The sequence below is a fragment of the Sarcophilus harrisii genome, chromosome 2, assembly GCF_902635505.1.
Source record: "Sarcophilus harrisii chromosome 2, mSarHar1.11, whole genome shotgun sequence".
Classification (NCBI taxonomy): domain Eukaryota; kingdom Metazoa; phylum Chordata; class Mammalia; order Dasyuromorphia; family Dasyuridae; genus Sarcophilus; species Sarcophilus harrisii.
The window spans coordinates 322,671,419-322,691,303 of record NC_045427.1 but is presented as its reverse complement, the minus strand read 5'-3'; the positions used below and the strand labels follow the sequence as shown (position 1 = coordinate 322,691,303).

The 19,885-nt window shown below is 33.8% G+C and overlaps 1 protein-coding gene across 2 annotated transcripts; it reads right to left on the bottom strand.

Moving 5' to 3' along the window:
* Positions 1-18,629, bottom strand: CHURC1 (churchill domain containing 1). Of its 2 annotated transcripts, XM_031952724.1 has the most exons (5): positions 18,510-18,582; positions 10,146-10,285; positions 7,016-7,151; positions 3,047-3,117; positions 1-407 (listed from the first exon to the last, which is right to left on the bottom strand). In XM_031952724.1, the coding sequence occupies exons 2-5, from the start codon at positions 10,227-10,229 to the stop codon at positions 315-317; spliced, it is 384 nt and encodes a 127-aa protein (XP_031808584.1). In that variant the 5' UTR covers positions 10,230-10,285; positions 18,510-18,582; the 3' UTR covers positions 1-314. The 2 variants fall into 2 exon arrangements, with proteins under 2 accessions (XP_031808584.1, XP_012404211.1); XM_012548757.2 differs by lacking the exon at positions 10,146-10,285 and having other exon boundaries at positions 18,510-18,629.
* Positions 18,630-19,885: the final 1,256 nt, after the last annotated feature.

The following is a 19,885-nucleotide window of genomic DNA, read 5'->3' as shown; positions in this document are numbered from 1 at the left end:
TGTTTTCTGATTTGCAAGCCAGTTTTTATTCCGTTACAAAAAGAGAGACATTTAATTACTCCTCAAAAGATATACTTGTTTGGGCAATTTAAGTCATTTTATTTCTCCCAGAGACATGCAGCTACTAGTACCATTCTGACTCCAGTGATGTTAACAGGAGGCTTTGTCAGGGGTTCAGCTCTAGGGAGAAACATCTCCTTGGAACATTTTTTTAATAGTCATTTCTGAACTTTGAAAAAAGTGAATCATTTGAACTGAAAATAAAATGTGAAACTATCAGGTGAAATAGTTGTCACAGTAAAGGTGTGACATGTTCAGAACAATGGAGCCATCTGTCGGGGGTCATCAGGGAGGACACTGATGGAATCTTCTGCTTTGCCACATAACAGACACAGCATGGTATATTCCTAGAACAAGACAAAGTGCATATTTACTTGTGGGAAACTCAAGGCTCATATTATGGATTTGACTCTATTTTGTAAGAGCTTTTACCTACACGCTGGAATAAACATGCTTTATATAAGTTTCTTCCAAAAACCATCAATACTACCTTAGAACTTATTTTATGCCACTTTGTATCTTCAGAGCTTTTCATACAAAGTAAACAGTCTGAGGTATGAGTTGGTCTCAACAAGTTACATATAAGTGATCAAGGGCGGGGCAAAGGATTGAGTGAAGAGAGAGATTTGAATTCACATTTGAACTTAAGACCTTTTGGTTTTTCAATATAACTTGTAAACATTTATCATTTACCATAAAAAGAGAACAAGGTGCTAGGGGAGTTTTGAAAATAAATAGTAGGATTCTTGATTGCATGAAATTTGCAGGATGATAAGAAAAATAAAGTATATAGATAAAATAGAACACAAAGTAGAATATGTAGAAAATAGTGTATAAAAAGAGATACAAAGCAAAGTCAAGCCAAGAAGTATTTATCAAGTACTTACTATGTGACAAGCACTATGCTAATTCTGGGGATACAAGGAAAAGCAAAAATAATCTCTGCCCACCAGGAGCTCATAATCTAATAAGAGAGATAACATGTTAACAACTAAGTACATAATAAGTTATATTTAAGATAAATTGGAAGTGATCTTAGAAGGAAGGCACCAACATTAAAGGAAACAAGGAAAGGCTTTTTGCAGAAGGTAGAATTTTAATTGAAACTTGAAGGAAGCCAGAGAAGTCAGAAGGTGAATACCTGTTCACTAAAGTGTGAGAACAAAGAACATTTTATAGAGGATGTAATATTTGAGATGAGTCTTACGGGATGAGCTGGATTTCAAAAGGCAGAAACAGGAGGAGTGAAAGACATTTTAAGTATACTAAGGAATAGAATAAACAAAGGCAGAAAACACTAGGCATGTAAAACACTGAATAATCTAGTTTGGCTAAACCATGTAGGAGCATGAAGAAGAAAAGCTAAATAGGTAGCTATGAACAATTTTCCTAATGATAGATTTTATATGTTTTCACATTTATTATTTGTTAAAAGCAAAACAAATCTGCTTTTCTGGACCTAACTTAAGCCTAACACTTGTTCCAAAAATAAGACACACTGATTTTTGCTTATTCAGCTATAAATGTCAGGTTATGAAATTTTCTATTTTGCTTTTATTAGAAATAAGACTGGGTTGCTCAACACTATATGCCTTCTTGAGTAGATTCTTTATCACAACTTCAGATGTGACATGCAGATACAGTAATGTCTCTGTGGCTCGGCAGAGGCCAATACTAAAACTACAATACTGGTCTATGATAGCCAGACAAATTTAAAAAAAAAAGACATTAACAGTCACGTGAACAGGCCTAATGTAATATTTTTCATATATAACATAAAGACTGCAATCCTGGCTAATGAGCATTAGGCCATATCCTTTGACTTGGTTTTCCAGTGTTGATAGTTTGGTGCAGATTCATTCACATCCAAAGTTCTCCTTTCAGTTGGAGAAATATCTTTTTTTTTTTTTTTTTTTTTTTTTTTACTTTTATCTCAGGATTAGCAGTCTGGTAAAGACTATGGACTCCTCAGAATAATATTTTTAAATAAGGAAAGAAAGCATAAAGCAGTTCAATGAGATTAGTGAAAATAAAAGATGCAATTTTTTTTCCAACCAAATTCGGACTCCAGTTTAAGAAAGCTTAGAGAGCATGCACATAAAATTTGTATACATGATACTGATGAGAAGAACTGCCATGTCGGATAACAAGACTGGGAAACCAAAAGATTTTAATAGTTAAGAGCAATGGGAAAAATATAACAAAATGAAATTTAATAAGGGTAAATGTCAAATTCAATATAAATAAAAACAAATCAATGACATAACTATCAAGGGAAAGAGGAATGTAACAGTTAAAACAGTTCATTAAAAAAAAAAGGACTCTGGAGGTTTAGAGAATTAAAAACTTGTGGTAGCAATAAAACATAGCAACTAAAAAAGTCATTTTGTCTTTATTTGCATTAATATAAATATCATGTTTAGAATAAGAGAGATTATAATCCTGCTCTAATCTGTTTATATTAAATTCTGGACACCGTATGTTAAGAAGGTTATTGTTTAGTTGAAGAACACAAAGAGAAGGAAGACCAGAATGTTGTTATGACTTATAATGAAGTTTTAAGAGGATTAAACATAAGTGTGGAGAAGAGTAAACTCAAGGTGGAAATCATAGTAACTTTTAAGCAGCTAAAGAGCTGCCATAATGGAAAGGGATTGGGCTGGTTTTACCTGGCTCTAAAAATCTAAAACAGGACTAATGGATGGGAACTGACAAGAGCTATTTTAAACAATTTCAAATCAGAGTTGTACAAAAGTGTAATGGGAGGCTTCAGAAGATAATCAATTCTTTAGTATTCAAGGTCTTCAAGTAAAAGCTACATAATTGCATTTGGAGATAACAGAGAAGATTCCTGCTCAGGAGTGGATGGGACTATGTACTTTCTGAGATTTGGCATCTCTGATTCTTTTTATTAGTATCTTTTAAATATTGTGCCTAGGTTTTTATAGAATTTTTTTTTTAAATTCCAAAGATTTAAGATATTTACCTGATATTCATCCATGACACTGAATGTATACTCATGCCTGGCTACTATGTGATGACAATTCTTACACACATCTGTAAGACAAATGGGGAAAATGACACATTTCATTCGCGTTAGAACAGTAATATTTTTCTCTTTACATGGCAATTGTTTTTAAAAGAACCTTAGCTCTATTTATTTTATGAAACATAAGGAATTTTATTATATCTACCTTTATTTATTTTTTGTTTATTAAAGCTTTTTATTTTCAAAACATATGCATGGATAATTTTTCAACACTGACCCTTGAAAAACTTTGTGTTCCAATTCCCCCCTTCCCCAGATAGCAAGTAATCTAAGTTAAACATGGTAAAAATATATATTAAATCCAATTTATGCATATATATTTATACAATTGCCTTGCTGCACAAGAAAAATCAAATCAAACTGGAAAAAAAATGAGAAAGAAAATAAAACGCAAACAAATAACAATAAAAAGAATGAAAATGCTATGTTGTGATCCACAATCAGTTCCCACAGTCCTCTGGATGTTTCTCTTCATCACAAGATCACTGAAACTGGCTTGAATCATTTCATTGTTGAAAAGAGCAACGTCCATCAGAATTGATCATCATATAATTATACCATTTTACAACTAAAGAATTGAAATTGTAGCCTGAAAGTATATAAAATTCCAACCCATAGGGTAATCTGTAAATACACACTTAAGTGTAACTGTCAAAGTCACGGTATTTGTATAAATATACAAGATATTTTATTCTCAAAAATGAGATGGTATTAAATTATAAGGTGAGAGCACTGTTGAAGTGCAAAATAGAAGGTTTTGGTTACTTTTATTTATTTATTTTCTGCATTATTTTTATTTTTCCCAGTTACATGTAAAAATATTTTTTGTTATACATATACATTCTTTTTTTTTTTTTTTTTTTTTTTAACATTTTCCATATATATTATGTGGGGAGAGAAAAATCTGAACAAAAGGGGAAAAACACAAAGGGAAAAAAAAAGATGAAAACAATACGTGCTAGTCTCCATAGTTCTTATTCTGGATATGGATGGTGTTTTCCATCCAAAGTTTATTGGGACTGCCTTGGCTCACTGAACCGCTGAAAAGAACCAAGTTGATCGTCACAGTTGATCATCACACAATCTTGCTGTTGCTGTGTTCAATGTTTTCCTGGTTCTGCTTGCTTCACTCAGCATGACTTCATGTAAATCTTTCCAGACTTTTCTAAAATCAGCCTGTTCATCATTTCTTAGAGAACAATGATATTCCTTACTTTCATATGCCATCACTTATTCAGCCATTCCCCAATAGATGGGTAACTACTCATTTTCTAATAGCTTGGCACCATAAAAAGGGCTTCTACAAACATTTTTGCACATGTGGGTTCCTTTCTGTTTTTTATGATTTCTTTGGGATAAAGGCCCAGTAGAAACACTGCTAGATCAGAGGAAATGTACAGTTTGATAAGCCTTTGAGCACAGTCCTAAATTTCTCTTCAGAATGATTGAATCAGTTCACAACTCCACTAATAATGTATTAGTGTCCCATTTTTCCACATCTTTTTCTGTCATCTTAGCTAATCTGAGAGGTATGAGGTGGTACCTCAGTTGTTTTCATTTGCATTTCTCTAATCAATGGTGATTTTGAGCATTTTTCACAGTTTTAAAAATGGTTTTAATTTCTTCATTTGAAAATTGTCTGTTCATATACTTTGACCATTTATCAACAGGTTTGTATTTTTATAAATTTGAGTCAGTTCTCTAATATTTTAGAAATGACACCTTTATCAGAAAGACTGACTGTAAAATTTTTTTCCCAGTTTTTTGTTTCCCTTCTAATTTTGGCTACAATGGCTTTGTTTATGCAAAACCTTTTTAATTTAATGTAATCAAAATTATCCATTTTACATTTGATTACTTTAAATTAAAATTTACTTGTATAAATAAAACCTATTCAGCCAAGAATAGAAGGAATGCAGAAAACTGGCAGGGGGAGGAGGAATTTAATTGACAATTTTCAGACAGGATGTGTTTAGGTTTAAATAATGATAAGTTGGCTGACTTGGACTTATAAAGAAAGATACTATCTACCTTCAGAGAAGCAGATGACAAGTAGAAATAAGGTTTAAATAATGATAAGTTGGCTGACTTGGACTTATGAAGAAAGATACTATCTACCTTCAGAGAAGCAGATAACAAGTAGAAATAACCACAGAGTGATGTTACAAATATGGGTATGAGTTTATATGTGCATTTATGTCTATTTATAGATATAAATATATATGTGTATACATATATGTTTCTGTGTATGTTTATATTTCCACGCTTAATTGTAGCCTTCTTTAAGGCAGTGAGAGGAGTGGAGATAAAGTAAAAAGTGCACAGCAGAAAATAAAAAAAACCTATAAGGAAGCAAAGAAAAGTTGAGGCAGATGTGAGTATTTATTATATAGGCTTTCTTGCAATAAAAATTTCTTTTATATTGAATTCTCTTTTCTGTTCTGAATGCTATCCCATGTTCTCTGTGTACATGGAATTTTTTTTTCCTTTTCCCATTATGTATTTAAATTTAAAATAAATAAAATACTCACGCCTGGCTACTCTGTGATGACAATTCCTCCATCCCCCAAAGAGATATGTAACTAAACCTCTACAATGAACTCATTAGGACTAGTCAGAATTAGGGGTGGCTAAATATGATTTACTTCAGACATTTAAAGGGAATTTAGTGGCTAAAAAAAGTTTAAAAGATACAAAAAAGGAAAAGGAAAGCTTTAAAAAGATTGTGCTGCCTTACCAATATTACCTGGCTCTATTTTAAAGGGATGCTATCCATCCTTCTACATCCCCAAATTCTTTATTGAAAGTAATATCTCACTTTTTCCAAATATCTGAATTTAGGCTAAAAAGGAAGCTGGAAATAAGCCTCCCAAAAAGGCTCTCAATAAGTAAAAGGGTTATCATGAAATTCATGTATTAAATTCATATACTTGACTCAGATGAGAGATCCTATGACCCTTATTTTGAGATTATTTCTTTTTACTTCACCATAATTTTAATAAGTGAAATTATTTGGTTTTCTTTAAAATTTGGTTTCCCTAAATACAGAATATTAGGAGGAACAGATCAGAAGAGGATAATGAGATCCTACTAGAAGCAGGTGCACTGACAGTTCAGGAAAAGGAAGATTAAGAGAAAAATTAAAAAGGATCTAGTAAGAATTCAAAAAGCACATCAACCTGGAGTAGTAAACTCAATAATATAGCATTATTACCAGCTAATCTGTAACTAAGGTCAGAACAAAATAAATAAATTATGAATCAAAATCAATCAATCAATAAAATAAAATCATGCCCCTCTATTCTAAGAGCAAAATGTGCTTAAGACAGTAAATGAAAATTTTATGCTTTCTGTCCCTTCAATTTTGACCCTACCAGCAAATATCTCATCTGTCTTAGGCTTGTGAAGGTTTCAATGATCTGGGAAATACTCTCATGTAGAATCAATCAATCAACAAGTATTTATTAAAGTACCTATTATTATATCTCAGGCATTGTGCTATAGGTTGGACATAAAAAACAAAACAAAAAAAGAAACAATCTTTACTGTCAATGAACTTATATTCTATTAAATAATAACAGCAGCTCACATTTAGATAGTTCTCTACAGTTTTCAGAGTGGTTTCCTTACAACAATCCTGGAGACAAAGTCTTATTTATAAGTGAAGAACTGAGATTCATAGAAGTTAAATGACATGCAGCTGGTCACAGTCAGAACTCAAACGAAGTTCTGTTCCTGTGTTTTTTTCACTATTGAACTTTTAGTGTATTTCTTCTTAAAAAGGTTAAAAAGTTAACAAAGCAATTCACACAACACAAAAATTTAAGCCTAAAGTCCTATTTACTTATCAGTTAAATTAAACTAAACAACAAATAGTCATTAATCAAGAAAACAAAGCCTGCTTACGATCATAGGTAACTATTTCTTCTCCATCTTCCTCTTTCATGGATTTGTTTGCAATCAGCATAAAGTCCCGTTTATTGCACATTGCACAGCCTATGTAGTTCAGCAAAAAAGACCCATTCTCCAGGCAGGTGTTACCCTAAAAACCAAAATTAAAACAAAAATACATCCTTTTAAATCCACAGTATTATAGCATTTAGATATAATATTTTAAATAAGAATAAAACATTTCCACTACAAAATTACTAGTGAAAATTTTCGATGAACTCGTAGCAAAACTTTTAGAAAAACCTATGATCCCAAATTTGCTCTTTTGAAGAAAGTACAACATTCCAAAAAGAGCTAAAACCTTCCATATCAGATTGGAGTTCAGATGATTAGCCTTCCAAGTGGCTAAAAGATGCAGTGAGAGGATCCCAATTATACCTTGCCACAGATCAACTATTGCCTGTGTGACCTTAATAATATAACCTTTCTGAGCCTCATTGAAAAATTAGGGGAGTGAAATATTGATCTCTAAAGTCCTTTCCTGTCCTGAATCCTTGATAGTATAAGCAATATGTTTTTTAAAAAAAAAATCACTAAAAATGAAACACACATTTAATATTTTCTAATATTAATGGAGCAAATCCTAGAGAATTAACTAAAAAAAAATACTTGAAATAATTAACAACTTTAGCAAAGTTGCAAGATACAAAGTAAATCCACATAAATCATCATCATTTCTATATATTCCTGAGGCCTAACAAGAAGACACAGAAAGATAACTTCCATTTAAAGTCATTCTAGGTTATATAAAATACTTGGGAGTCAACCTGCAAAATAAACCCAGGAAGACAACTACAAAACACTTCTCACACAAATGAAGTCACATCTAAACAATTTGGAAAAATATTAATGCACATAGATAAGCTAGGTCAATATAATAAAAATAATAATTCTATCTAAATTAATCTATTTATTCAATACCACACAATCAAACTAACAAAAATTGTTTTACAAAGCTAGAAAAATAACAAAATTTATCTGGAAGAACAAAAAATCAAGGCTATCAAGAGATTCAGTGAAAAATGATGTGAAGGTCATATCAGATCTCAAACAGAATTATATCGTGGTAATTATCAAAACAATCTTGTATTGGCTAAGAAATAGAGTGGTAGATCAGTGGGATAGACTAGATACACATTACATTATAGTAAATGCTCATAGTAATCTAGTATATGATAAAGATCCAAACTTTCAGAATAAAACTCACATTCTCACACTCTACAAGATCAAAATAGATATATGAGTTACACATACAGGATGATACCAAAAGCAAATTAGGACAGCATGGAATAGTTTGTTTTTGGAAAAAGAAAGAATTTAGGACCAAAGAAAATAAAGAGAGCATTTAGAAATGTAAAATAATTTTGATTATATGAAATTAAAAACTTTTTGCACAAACAAAACCAATGCAACCAAAAATGAAAAGGAAATGCAGAAAATCGAGGGAAACTTTGTAACAAGTATCGATAATAAAGGACTTCTTTCCCAAATATATAAACAGTCAAATTTATTAAAATACAAGTCATTCCTCAATTAATAGATGGTCAAATAAAAATACTCAATTTTCAGATAAAGAAATCAAAGTCATCTTTATTCATATGAAAAAATGCTACAAACCACTTGGTTAGAGAAATACAAATTAAAACAACTACTACTTCACACCTATCAGATTGGCTGATATGACAAAAAGGGAAAATACTGGAGGGGATATGGGAAAACCAGGACACTAATGCACTGCTGGTAAAGGCGTAAAGGAGTCCAATTGTTCTGGAGAGCAATTTGGAACTATGGTAAAAGGGCTATAAACACTATGAAAACCCTTTAACCCAGCAATACTGCAAGTCTATATCCCAAAGACATCAAAAAGAAAAGAAATGGACCTATATGTATAAAAATGTTTATAGCTCCTCTTTTTTTGGTGTTTAAGAATTGGAAATTGAGGACATCTCCTTTAATCAGGGAATAGCTAAATAAGTTATTGGTATACAACTGTAATGGAATATTATTGTGGTATAAGAAATGATAAGCAGGATCGTTTCAGAAAAACCTGGACTTACGTTAATGCAAAGTGAAGTGAACAGAATCATAACAATATACAGAGAAACAGAGCCTTATTCTCAGCAATATGACACAAGACAATCCCAAAGGACTAATGATGTTTCATACTATCTGCCTCCAGAAAAAGAACTGATACTACCTGAAAATAGACTGAAACATACTATTTTTCATTGTCTTTCTTTTATTCATTTAAAATTTTATTCATTTTTTAAAAGCCATGGGGCAGCTAGATGGTGTAGTGGACAGAGCACTAGCCCTGAAGTCAGGAGGGCCTAAATTCAAATATAACCTCAGACACTTAACACTTCCTAGTTGTATAATACTGGGTAAGTCACTTAACCCCAGAGGGGGGGAAAAGTTTGTCTTCTTGTATAAAATGACTAATGTGGAAATGTTTTATAGATTGCTCATGTATGTTAGAATGCTTACCTTCACAGGGAGGGGTGCAGGGAAGAAAAAAGGGCTAGAATTTGGGTCTTAAAATTGTTTTAACATATAATTAGGAAAATAAAATATATTAAAAAATAAAAATATTAATAGCTAGAATTAGAAGTACTAATAGGCAGGGAATATATGTGATAAAGTCTTTTAAGATTTGCAAAGTGTTTTATACCTATAGTCTTACACCATTGGCTCATGTGAGCCACACAACTATGTGAGATAGATGATATTATTCCCCTTTTACAATCTTTTTTCCTTAGACTCCTTTTTTTTCTTCAAGAAGTAGCTTAAATACCTCTTTCAACACAAAGCCCTTCCAGATTCCTGTTACCCCCTTATACATATCTTCCCCTATAGCATGCAAATTTCTTAAGAATAAGGGTGGCAGTTTGTTTGGTAGTATTCCAATTGTCTAGTACAGTTTGTGATACCCAAGGGATGAGTAATAAATCCTTTTAGTGACTTTAGAGATAGGGAAATTGAGGCTGTTTGAGGTGAAGTGACTCATCCAGGGTCATATGACTGTGTCTAAGTCTGATATAATATCCAAAGTCTGGTCTTCCCTGACTCAAATCCCGGGTATTACCCATTCTGCTATGCCTTCTAATTGTACTTGTATAGTACTCAGTTGAACTTTAGAGTAACTCCTCTTAGTTTTTAATATAATCATAATTCAGCCAAATATGATTCATGGGCCAAAAAATGTTTCCAACTGTAGCTGGTGATCTGTAGAGGAAAGAGAACAAGATTATAATCCATGAAAGAGGACACAAATACAAAGCAGAAGAAAGTTCGTTTGATCTTTATTACACTATTTGTAGTAATGCTTCATAAAAACAGCATGGTACAGTGGGAAAAATACTAGTGTGTTAAAGTGTTAGAAAACAGTTCCAGTTTTGTTACTAGCTGTGTAATATCAGAAATATCAGAAAAAATCTTCTGGGTTTGTTCCTACAATAGAGAAATTAGGATTTGTAAACCAGAGCATATCTAAGGTCCCTACTACTTTGGAGTCTATAAAAATGATCAAAAAACTATATACAAGTTGATACCTACAAGAATTTTTGTTGTTCAGTCATGTTCAATTCTTTGTGACCCCATTTGGGTTTTGGGTTTTTTTTGGTTTGCTTTTTTTTTTAATAGCAAAAATACTGAAGTAATCTACCATTTCCTTCTCCAGTTCATTTTACAGATGAAGAAATCAAGGCAAACAGAGTGAAATGACTTGCCAGGGTCATAGAGTTAGTATGTGGTTTAAGGTTAGATTTGAACTCAATGGAAAATGAGTTTTCCTGATTCCAAGCTGATACTCTTCTCTACTATGCCATCTAGCTATCCCTCAAATTATATAATATATCTCTCAAATTAAAATATAATTATATGTTACAGTTATAAGAAATAAGATTCTACACGCATGACTTCTCAGATCAGACTCAGCCCTGCATTCTGTAAAAAAATATGCCTGTGGAACCAAGTTCTAGTAGGTTCTTTTTTTTTTTTTTGAGAAACATAATAAACTTTAAAAAACTTCATTTTTTACATTCCTCTATGGACAGATTAAAACAAATAACTCTTAAATATCAGTATTATTAGAGTAGTCAGTTCCAATAGACTTATGATGGACAGAGCCATCTGCATCCAGAAAGAAGACTGAGGAGACTGAATGTGGATCACAATACAGTATTTTCATATTTTTTTGTTATTTGCTTGCTTGAAAGAGATCAAATGAAAAGGATATAAATGTACAAAAATTTTATAGCAATACTTTTTTTTTTTTTTTTTTGGAAAATAATTGAAAACTTAAAGGATGCTCATCATTTGGGGAATAACTATACAAATTGAGGCAAATCAATGTGATGGAGTAATATTGTACTTTAAAAAAAATGAAAAGATTTCAGAAATACATGAAAAACCTCTATGAATTAATACAAAGAGAAATTAGCAAAACTAGAACACTTTTGTTTAAAATGAGTATTATTGTAATGATAGTGAACTTTTTCTGGTAAGTTCTATAACTTACCAGTAAGTTCTAGCCAAGCTGTAGCTAAATTTGAAAAAGCTCATTAACAGGTGATTTTTTTTTCTTTTGGTGAAAAGAATTCATGAAAAAGATCTCTTTTCACATAAATGAAACCAATGAAATTATAGATCTTTTGAAGTATAATCTGTACAGTACTTTACAGTTTACACTTGTATGTATATTTTTTAAAGTCTCACAACAACCCTGGGAAAGAATTGTTTACCTGATTTTACAGATGAGAAAGCTAAATAACATAGTCATATGGTTACCAAGTAAACAAATCACTCCTGTAACCAAGGTCTTATTCCTAGTAAAATGCTATTTCAATACAAAAATTCTATTTTCTCACAGTTGCCACTGTAAAGGTATCTGTGATCTTATCACAAAATGTGATCTCTTTATAAAATGCAAACTTCAGGAACTGGCATAATGGAAGAAAAGATATACAATCTAACTTTTGTGTTATAAAAAAACAAGTGCTTGGAATAGCTGAATATAAATGTACCATACGGATTCCAGAGTTGGCTTTTGAGCCCCATATCATTGAAAACAGTGAAGATAAGCTACAAGGGACCTTTGTCAATGAGTCCTTCATATGATGAATAGCTGTAATCATCACACTTTTGAGAATGTGGATTTAAATATACAGAATTATAGGGTTTCTTTATACTGGGAGCAAAAAAGAATACATCAATTCCACAATAATATGTAACTTACTACAACAATAGTTTCAAAATATTAGCAGAAACAAATTGATAAGGTTTAAAAATAAATTTCAATATGTTAATAAGTACACTTGGAAAATGTAATATTTGAATTGAAAAAATATGTGCATTTGCTATAAGGAATGCCTATTCCTCCCTCCTGACCCAGAAAGAATGTTGTGATAAGAACCAACACAATTCACAATATATTACAGAAAAATTAATTTCAGGAATTTATGGTAATTCTGAAAGGAACTGTACTGAATTTATTTGGTTAAGAGAATTTTAGAAGATAATCTTTTTTTATTTTTTTAACTTATTTTCAAAATATATGCAGTTTTCAATATTCACCTTGCAAAATCTTGTGTTCCAAATTTTTCTCTCTTCCCCCACCTCCTCCCTTAAACAGCAAGTAACACAATATATATTAAACATGTGCAATTTTTCTATATGTATTTCCACAATTATCATGCCGCACAAGAAAAATCAGATCAAAATGAGAAAGGAAAACAAAAAGCAAGCAAACAACAAACAAAAACGTGAAAATACTTTGTTGAGATCTATATTCAGTTCTTACAGTCCTCTTTCTGGATGCAGATTGATAATAAGTTTTAAGCAAAATATGTGAGTACTTATGTACTGAAAGTCATTTATAGGTATTTTAAGGAATTTTATTAGACTATAGTTTGAATGAAGAAACATTATTAGCCTAATATAACTTAGTGCATATGGAGATTATGAAAACAATAAAACTATTAAAAATATTTTTATGTGTAAAATCACTTTTCACTACTTAAGTTTGACTTCTCTAGTTAAAATTAATGAGATTTTAATAAATATTCTTGTACTGCTGAACAGTTTAAACCGAAGAAGGGACATGATTGGCATACTGATTTCAATTCTGGATTATTTTGGAAAAGATTTTGTAAGTCCCAAATTATGTACTAATACAACAGTTTTAGGAAATTGTACAAATTAGATTCAGTTCTGTTTCAAACTAATTCATTAGACTAATTTCTGGGGGAAGAAAGGTTTTTGAGTTCAGAAAAAAATTGGGTTTTGCAAATTAATACTGTCCATTCTCATATTTTGTTCATGATTCTGTTCAAGCACTGATTGTAAACACATTACCATCTGTATTGAATTCGGCCAGTTGGTTGCTTGTCTATGAAATGCAACCACCACAAACCTCCAGACATCTGTACATATCCCAAAGAGAAATATCTAAATATTATACATATTGGCAGTCTGAATTAGCAGCTACCTACGTATGCCAGATTTGTAACTCCCCATGAGACTAACTCATTATCCCCTCCCTAGATAACATTTTCAATCTCTCCCTCCCTACTTATTTATCCAAATAAGACTTTCCCTTGATATAATTCCATATTATTATATCAGACTCAGCCCTGCATTCTGTAAAAAAATATGCCTGTGGAACCAAGTTCTAGTAGGTTCTTTTTTTTTTGAGAAACATAATAAACTTTAAAAAACTTCATTTTTTACATTCCTCTATGGACAGATAAAACAAATAACTCTTAAATATCATATTATTAGAGTAGTCAGTTCCAATAGACTTATGATGGACAGAGCCATCTGCATCCAGAAAGAAGACTGAGGCGACTGAATGTGGATCACAATACAGTATTTTCATATTTTTTTGTTATTTGCTTGCTTGAAAGAGATAGAATTCCTATCATTAAACCACTGTCTTTCCTTCCTCCTTTCCTCGAATATTAATCATTTCTTATATATAAGTAATTTATATCTGCTGCTTCTATTTCCTCAATATGCATAACTTCTTTTACCCTCAATCTGTCTTCATTACTCTGTTGAAACTATGCTATTGCAAGTCTTATATAACCTTCTTGTCAAACTCAAAAGCTTCTCAGCTGTCAAGATTTGGTATTTTGAAAAAAATCCCTCACTATAGCCTCTAACCTCTCTGTCACTCCAGCTCTATATCCATCTCTTGATCTTAGGTGTCCTAATATTATAATCGTCTACTTACTTGCCTTTATATCAGTCTTAACTCTATGGCTTGCCACTATAATGTTTCACAAGCAACTAATCTAGAATATCTTACTCTCCTCACTTTCTGTCATTCTCTATTTTTGAATCTTTGTTTTTAGATAATCTCAGATGGTGGCATCTAATTTAATTGCTCTTGTTCTGTGGCTGCTGAGTGGAATTTGGAAGGAAGGAAACAAATTGATTTTACCTGCTATTGTTGTTTGTCTTCCATTTTCAAAAGGATCAATGACACCACTGGGTAATGTCTTACTTGTGAGTGAACTGGATTTACGTGAGGGAATCCACAAAATCATCAGCCTCACTCTTTTTTCCAGAATCATCAAAGTCCAGTGGCAGGACAGTCAGGATGACCTTGGTGTCTTTGATATCTAAGTTCTAAGCACTCCACCGTGCCTGCTTCAGCTGCCCTCAGAACAACTGTTCTCATCCACCCATTCTGCTGGAGGGAAGTCTTCACATACTTAGGGTAAATACCTGCAAACTCACCAACAGGTTTGTGACCCATCAGTTATCCTCAACCGGGTTTAAGCCTGTCTGCTGAGAAAGTTTACTGAGGTATCAGTGCTAGTTTCTAGGAGCCACAGGTGAATTGAGAGCCAGGTGGATAATAAAGGTAGCCCTGGAAAAGGCTTGGCAAGCCCTTTTACCAGAGATGCTAGTCCTCCTTGGACACCTCATACACTCCAGGTTGACTTATTAAAGTTGCAAAGAAGCACAGTTTGGCTCAGCAAATGGAAAAACTTTGGAACAGAATTATACAAAAGTGAAATGGGCTGCTTAAGGAGGAAGTGGTTCTCTCTCTCTCTTTTTAAGTAGAGTTCTTCAAAGATGGATGACCATTTGTTAGATCTGCTGGAAAGAAGATTCTTTTTCAAGTATGTAAGTTGGACTATATGGTAGGTACTGAGGGGCTTTCCAACTTTGAAATTATGTCCCATCTAAAACTTTATTATCTTCCTTGGACCTAGCAGTTCTCTGAACATACCCTATTGGTTTTTGCTCAGTAAATAATTGTAGAAGCGAAGGAGCCAATTAAATATTTATAAAATGCCTACTACATTAAGGCCCTTAGCTAGACACTAGTGATACAGAATAACTAGGTGAGGGAAATCAAGTCAGCAAAGGTTTTTGGAAAAGCTTTCAGCAAGCTGAATCTTGAAAGCAATTAGTGATTTCATCTCTCACTTTCAAGAGATGAGAAAGTAGAACATTTCAAACATGGAGTGAGGGTGGGAGGTAGGGGAATAGCCTGTGCAAAGTTACAGAAGTGGAAAATGGAGAACATGTATAATAAGGCACAGCATAGAAACCAGTTTTGTGGGGATATAGAGTGCTTGAGGAATAGAAATATGAAATGTCTGGAAAGGTGAGCTCTTTGCCCATCTCCTTGACTTCTGCTTATGTTCATAAGGTCATAAAATATTTTTTTAAAAGCTATAAGTTCTTCTGAATATCAGGATCAGGAAATCCACAGAGGTTAATATAACTTGAACAAGGTCACACAGGCAGTGAAGAAATCAAAATATGAATCCATCACTTTTTTCTGGGACATATTCAAATATTGCCTTATGCTGATACTAAGTTGTTTCAATATGTCTATTCCTCAGGAGGTTCAAAGGATCATAGTTTGAATCCAAACTCTCATTTTATAGTTGAAAAACTGAAGCCCAAGAAAGTTATATTTTTTATGCTATGTAAATATATTATAGGACTCTCCTATAATTATTTTATCTATTTTTCATAACAAAACAGCTGGAAGGCAGAGTAAGCACTATCCCATCTTACATATTAGGTGATTGAGAATGAGACAGATCTAAGTTCACATTTACTAATAGCAGAAATGACATTAGAACCCAAATCTTTTGAATCCTTATTTAGATATTCTTTGCCCTACGGCCACATAGGATCTTAAATATTATGGGCCAGAACTTGAAACAAGGTACTAAGTGGAACTGAGGAGACAATGGTTAAATCTAGTTTAGCATTGATTTAATCCTACAACAAATAATGGTTTCCTAGTGATATAATGATTGGTGTATACTCTGCATAGAGCATATAAACTAGGAGCCTCAGCCAGGATTCATTTGGAGAGAAGGCAAAGGACTGGCGGAAGGAGCTTAAGCTCTCAGAACCAAGGCGAGAAATTCAATGCACTCTTCAATCTTCCTGGTGGCTGGCCTGAACTCCTGCACTTCCCACACTAAGCTCAAAGCCAAACTGAAAGGCTCTCCAGAAAGCTGCCCAAGCCCAGGGAGGAGATAATAAAGGATCTGGACTATAAGAAAGCTAACTGGGCCCCAGGAAAGCAGACAAGAGATAATAAAGGATTTGGACTTTAACACCTGACTTTACTTGTGGTGATTACTGAACTGAAAGGAAGGGTACTCCCAGAGACCTCCAGGAAACAGAACCAAGAAAGAGAACATTATATTAAATATTTTTGGATATTCCTCTACACTTAAGAATTGGTCCAAACATTCCTCAAAACAGAGAACATGTTTACAATCAAATCTTTTTAAAAAAAGAGCATAAAAAATTATACAAAATTGCTATATTACATATTTACATCAAAGGGATTAAAACACTTTTGAATTGCATTACAATGCTGAACATTCCTCCTCCCCCTCCCCCCTGCTTGCCAGTGGGCAAGGCTGGGGATGGTCCCTGGTTGTGGCCAAAACAGTGGCTGTTGAGCATCTGTATCTGTCATTTCTTTAGCTATTTTGGGACCAAAGGTCCAAACTTTTTATTGCAGACCTGTAGCTCTATGTCAAACAGAGGGGGAGTGGGGAGGGGAGAGAACAAGCCTCCTTCCTGCCTTAGGACTGTTCCCAAAACATTCTATGAATTATGTAATAAAAAACACAAAAACAGCAACAAAAACAAAACAAAAACAAAAAATCTGCTTTGATACTTTTAAACAGGCTTTGATACTATGACCTACTATGAGAGGTGCTTTGATGACCTTTATTCCAGTTCTACAAACCTTTCCTATAGTTTTTCTGAATCATATGTATGGATGAAGATTTTAAGACAAGCAAGATGCATATTTGGGGAAAACGAAATAAAAAAAAAAATCTATAAATATCTTTGAGATGGGAGGAACCCAAGTAATGAAACAAAATATGGGACATATACAAGGAAAGATAGTTGCTGCGAAAAGTCTGTAAATGCTTCTAACTCTTTCCCACCCCTTTTAAAATCCTAATAGCGGTACAGAATGTTTTTTTTTTTTTAAGTTTAAAATACCTATATAATAGAAGAAAAATTAGAGGAAAGCAAAAAACCAAAAAAAACAAAAAAACAAAAAAACCCACAAAAAACTATAAAAGCTAGCATTCCTGTTAAAAATCCAATTTGTTGTAGAACTGTAACTTTTGTAAAGTTTAGACCGAGCATCAATCCCCCTTCTCTCTACCAATCACTGCTGGACGTTAATAAGTCACACTTCTATTAGTGCTTTAGGGTTTACAAAGCACTTTCCTTACAATAATCCTGTGAGGTAGACAAAGCAGGATTATTTTCTATCAGGAGGAGGGAAAATAATAAAAATTAATAATAATAATAATAATAACATAGCGCCTACTCATAGGTTTCAATTTGGAATCTAGAGAATCTTGCGACTAAACAGGCTATCCAGAGTCCAGGGATAGGACTCGGCGCAGAGAGAGACATTTATCTTGGGGACATGACCAAGGAAGGGATTTATTTTGCTTGCCCATACGTGTTTGTACAAGGTTTTTGTTTTTCTTTCTTTCTCAAAGAGAGTGGTGGATTTTTGTGGATTGAAAAAAGAAAGTTAAAAAAAAAAACAACTCTGCTGGGAAATCCGGTTCACTTCTCCAATAAAATTAATAATTTACAAAACCAAAACTGAATGAGTGGTTGGGAAGGAACATTATAATGGAATAGAAGGACTAGAAAAAACTACAGAAACTTTAATCAGGACCCGCTCCCCCTACGCCGGTCCTCAGTTGGCTCCAGGAGTAGGACTATGCCTGATGGGTACCGCCAGGGTAAAGGGCAGGGGCCAAAACATAAATACGTCAGCCCACCAGGGCGGGCCGTCCTTCCTCCCGGGGGCCAGAGCGAGCCTCTTTCCCACGCTCACAGTTCAGGCAGCCTTACAGAGTAGGAGATATCCGGGCTCTGGGCCAGGGGGGACAGAGAAGACCCATGCCCCGCAGCTCACCCGATTCGGATATTCCTTCTCCACACAATCCCCACACATCACGGTAATAACGGCGACCCTCGATCACGACGCCCAGCTACTTCCGGGACCGCGTAACCTCGCGAGAGCCGAGAGAGGGCCGCTATAGGTGCCTTCAAGTGTCTGTCCCCCTAGGGACCCGGAAACAGGGAGAGAGACGAAAATCCCACCCCACCCTAGCGACGGTCTCCAGGGGAGAATCTTATGAGGGAAGATGGATGGATGGATGGATGGATGGATGGATGGATGGATGGATGGATGGATGGATGGATGGATGGATGGATGGATGGATGGATGGGCAGACAGACATATAGATGGATAAATGCCAGATGGATAATAGAAAAATAGATTATAGATGGATAAAATATAGACGAGATAAATGGGTGAATGATCAATGGCAAATGGATAGATGGATAAATAATGGATGATGAAGGATAAATGATAGATATGTAACAAATGGATAAATGTTAGCTAGCAGTGGATGGATAAATAGATTAGAACAACAGAGCAAGCATCTGTGAACCATTTACTATGCATCAGACACAAATGGTGCTAAACACTGAGGATAGGATGTAAGCAAACTAGACAGTCCTTTCTCGCAGAGAGCTCCTACACTCAGGAAGCTTATATTCTAAGGAGGAAAAGGATATATAAAATAAAAATGCCTTTGGCAAGGCTACTGATGAAATGACAGAGCGAAACGTTCAGGGAGTAAGAAGAGCTGGGAATAAAAGAATAGCCTTTGTCCCTTATGAAATGGGAGTTCCATGATAGGACTCTCTAATCTTAGAATATTAATGCAGCATTGAGAATGGCTGACCATTCAGCCATTCTCCAGCTCAGCCTCTTGGCCTAAGCTCGACAAATCACCATATCATAAAAGAGAGAGGCAAATAATTCCTTCTTTGCCTTAGTTTTGGAGAATGAAGATCCTACAAGAATGAAATCCTACAAGCATCATCATCATCATCATCATCATCATCCCATAAAGGACCTCAGATTCCATCCAGTTGCCCAAATTATAGAAGTAATAAACATTAGGCAGGATTTTAATCCCTTCAATCTAAGAAGCATCTCATAAGACAGTGGTAAGGTTAATGAGAGGCTACGTTTTTGTTGACAAATAAAAATGTATATGTTTGGAATACTTGTATGTTATATCAAAGGGCCTCTGGAAACCACTAGTCTCCTTTAAGGCTCAGCTCAGGGGTCCTTTTCCCAGACAAGACCTTTCCTGATCATAGGAGGGATATTGGTGCTCTTTCCCCATCAAATTACTTTCTATATATTCTTTATTCATTTACAAATATAGTATATCACCAAGAGTATACAAGCTTCTGGAGGGCAGACACTTTAGA

Bases quoted from the DNA above. Each gene is read 5' to 3' on its own strand.
- CHURC1 (XM_031952724.1), bottom strand. From the start codon at position 10,229: ATGATTATATTAAAAACTAAGAGGAGTTACTCTAAAGTTCAACTGAGT. The intron at 7,152-10,145 runs GTAATACCCGGG...TTTGGTTTTTAG, and splicing joins TAGAAGGCATAGCAGAATGG to GGTAACACCTGCCTGGAGAA. The intron at 3,118-7,015 runs GTAAGCAGGCTT...TTTGTCTTACAG, and splicing joins AGAAATAGTTACCTATGATC to ATGTGTGTAAGAATTGTCAT.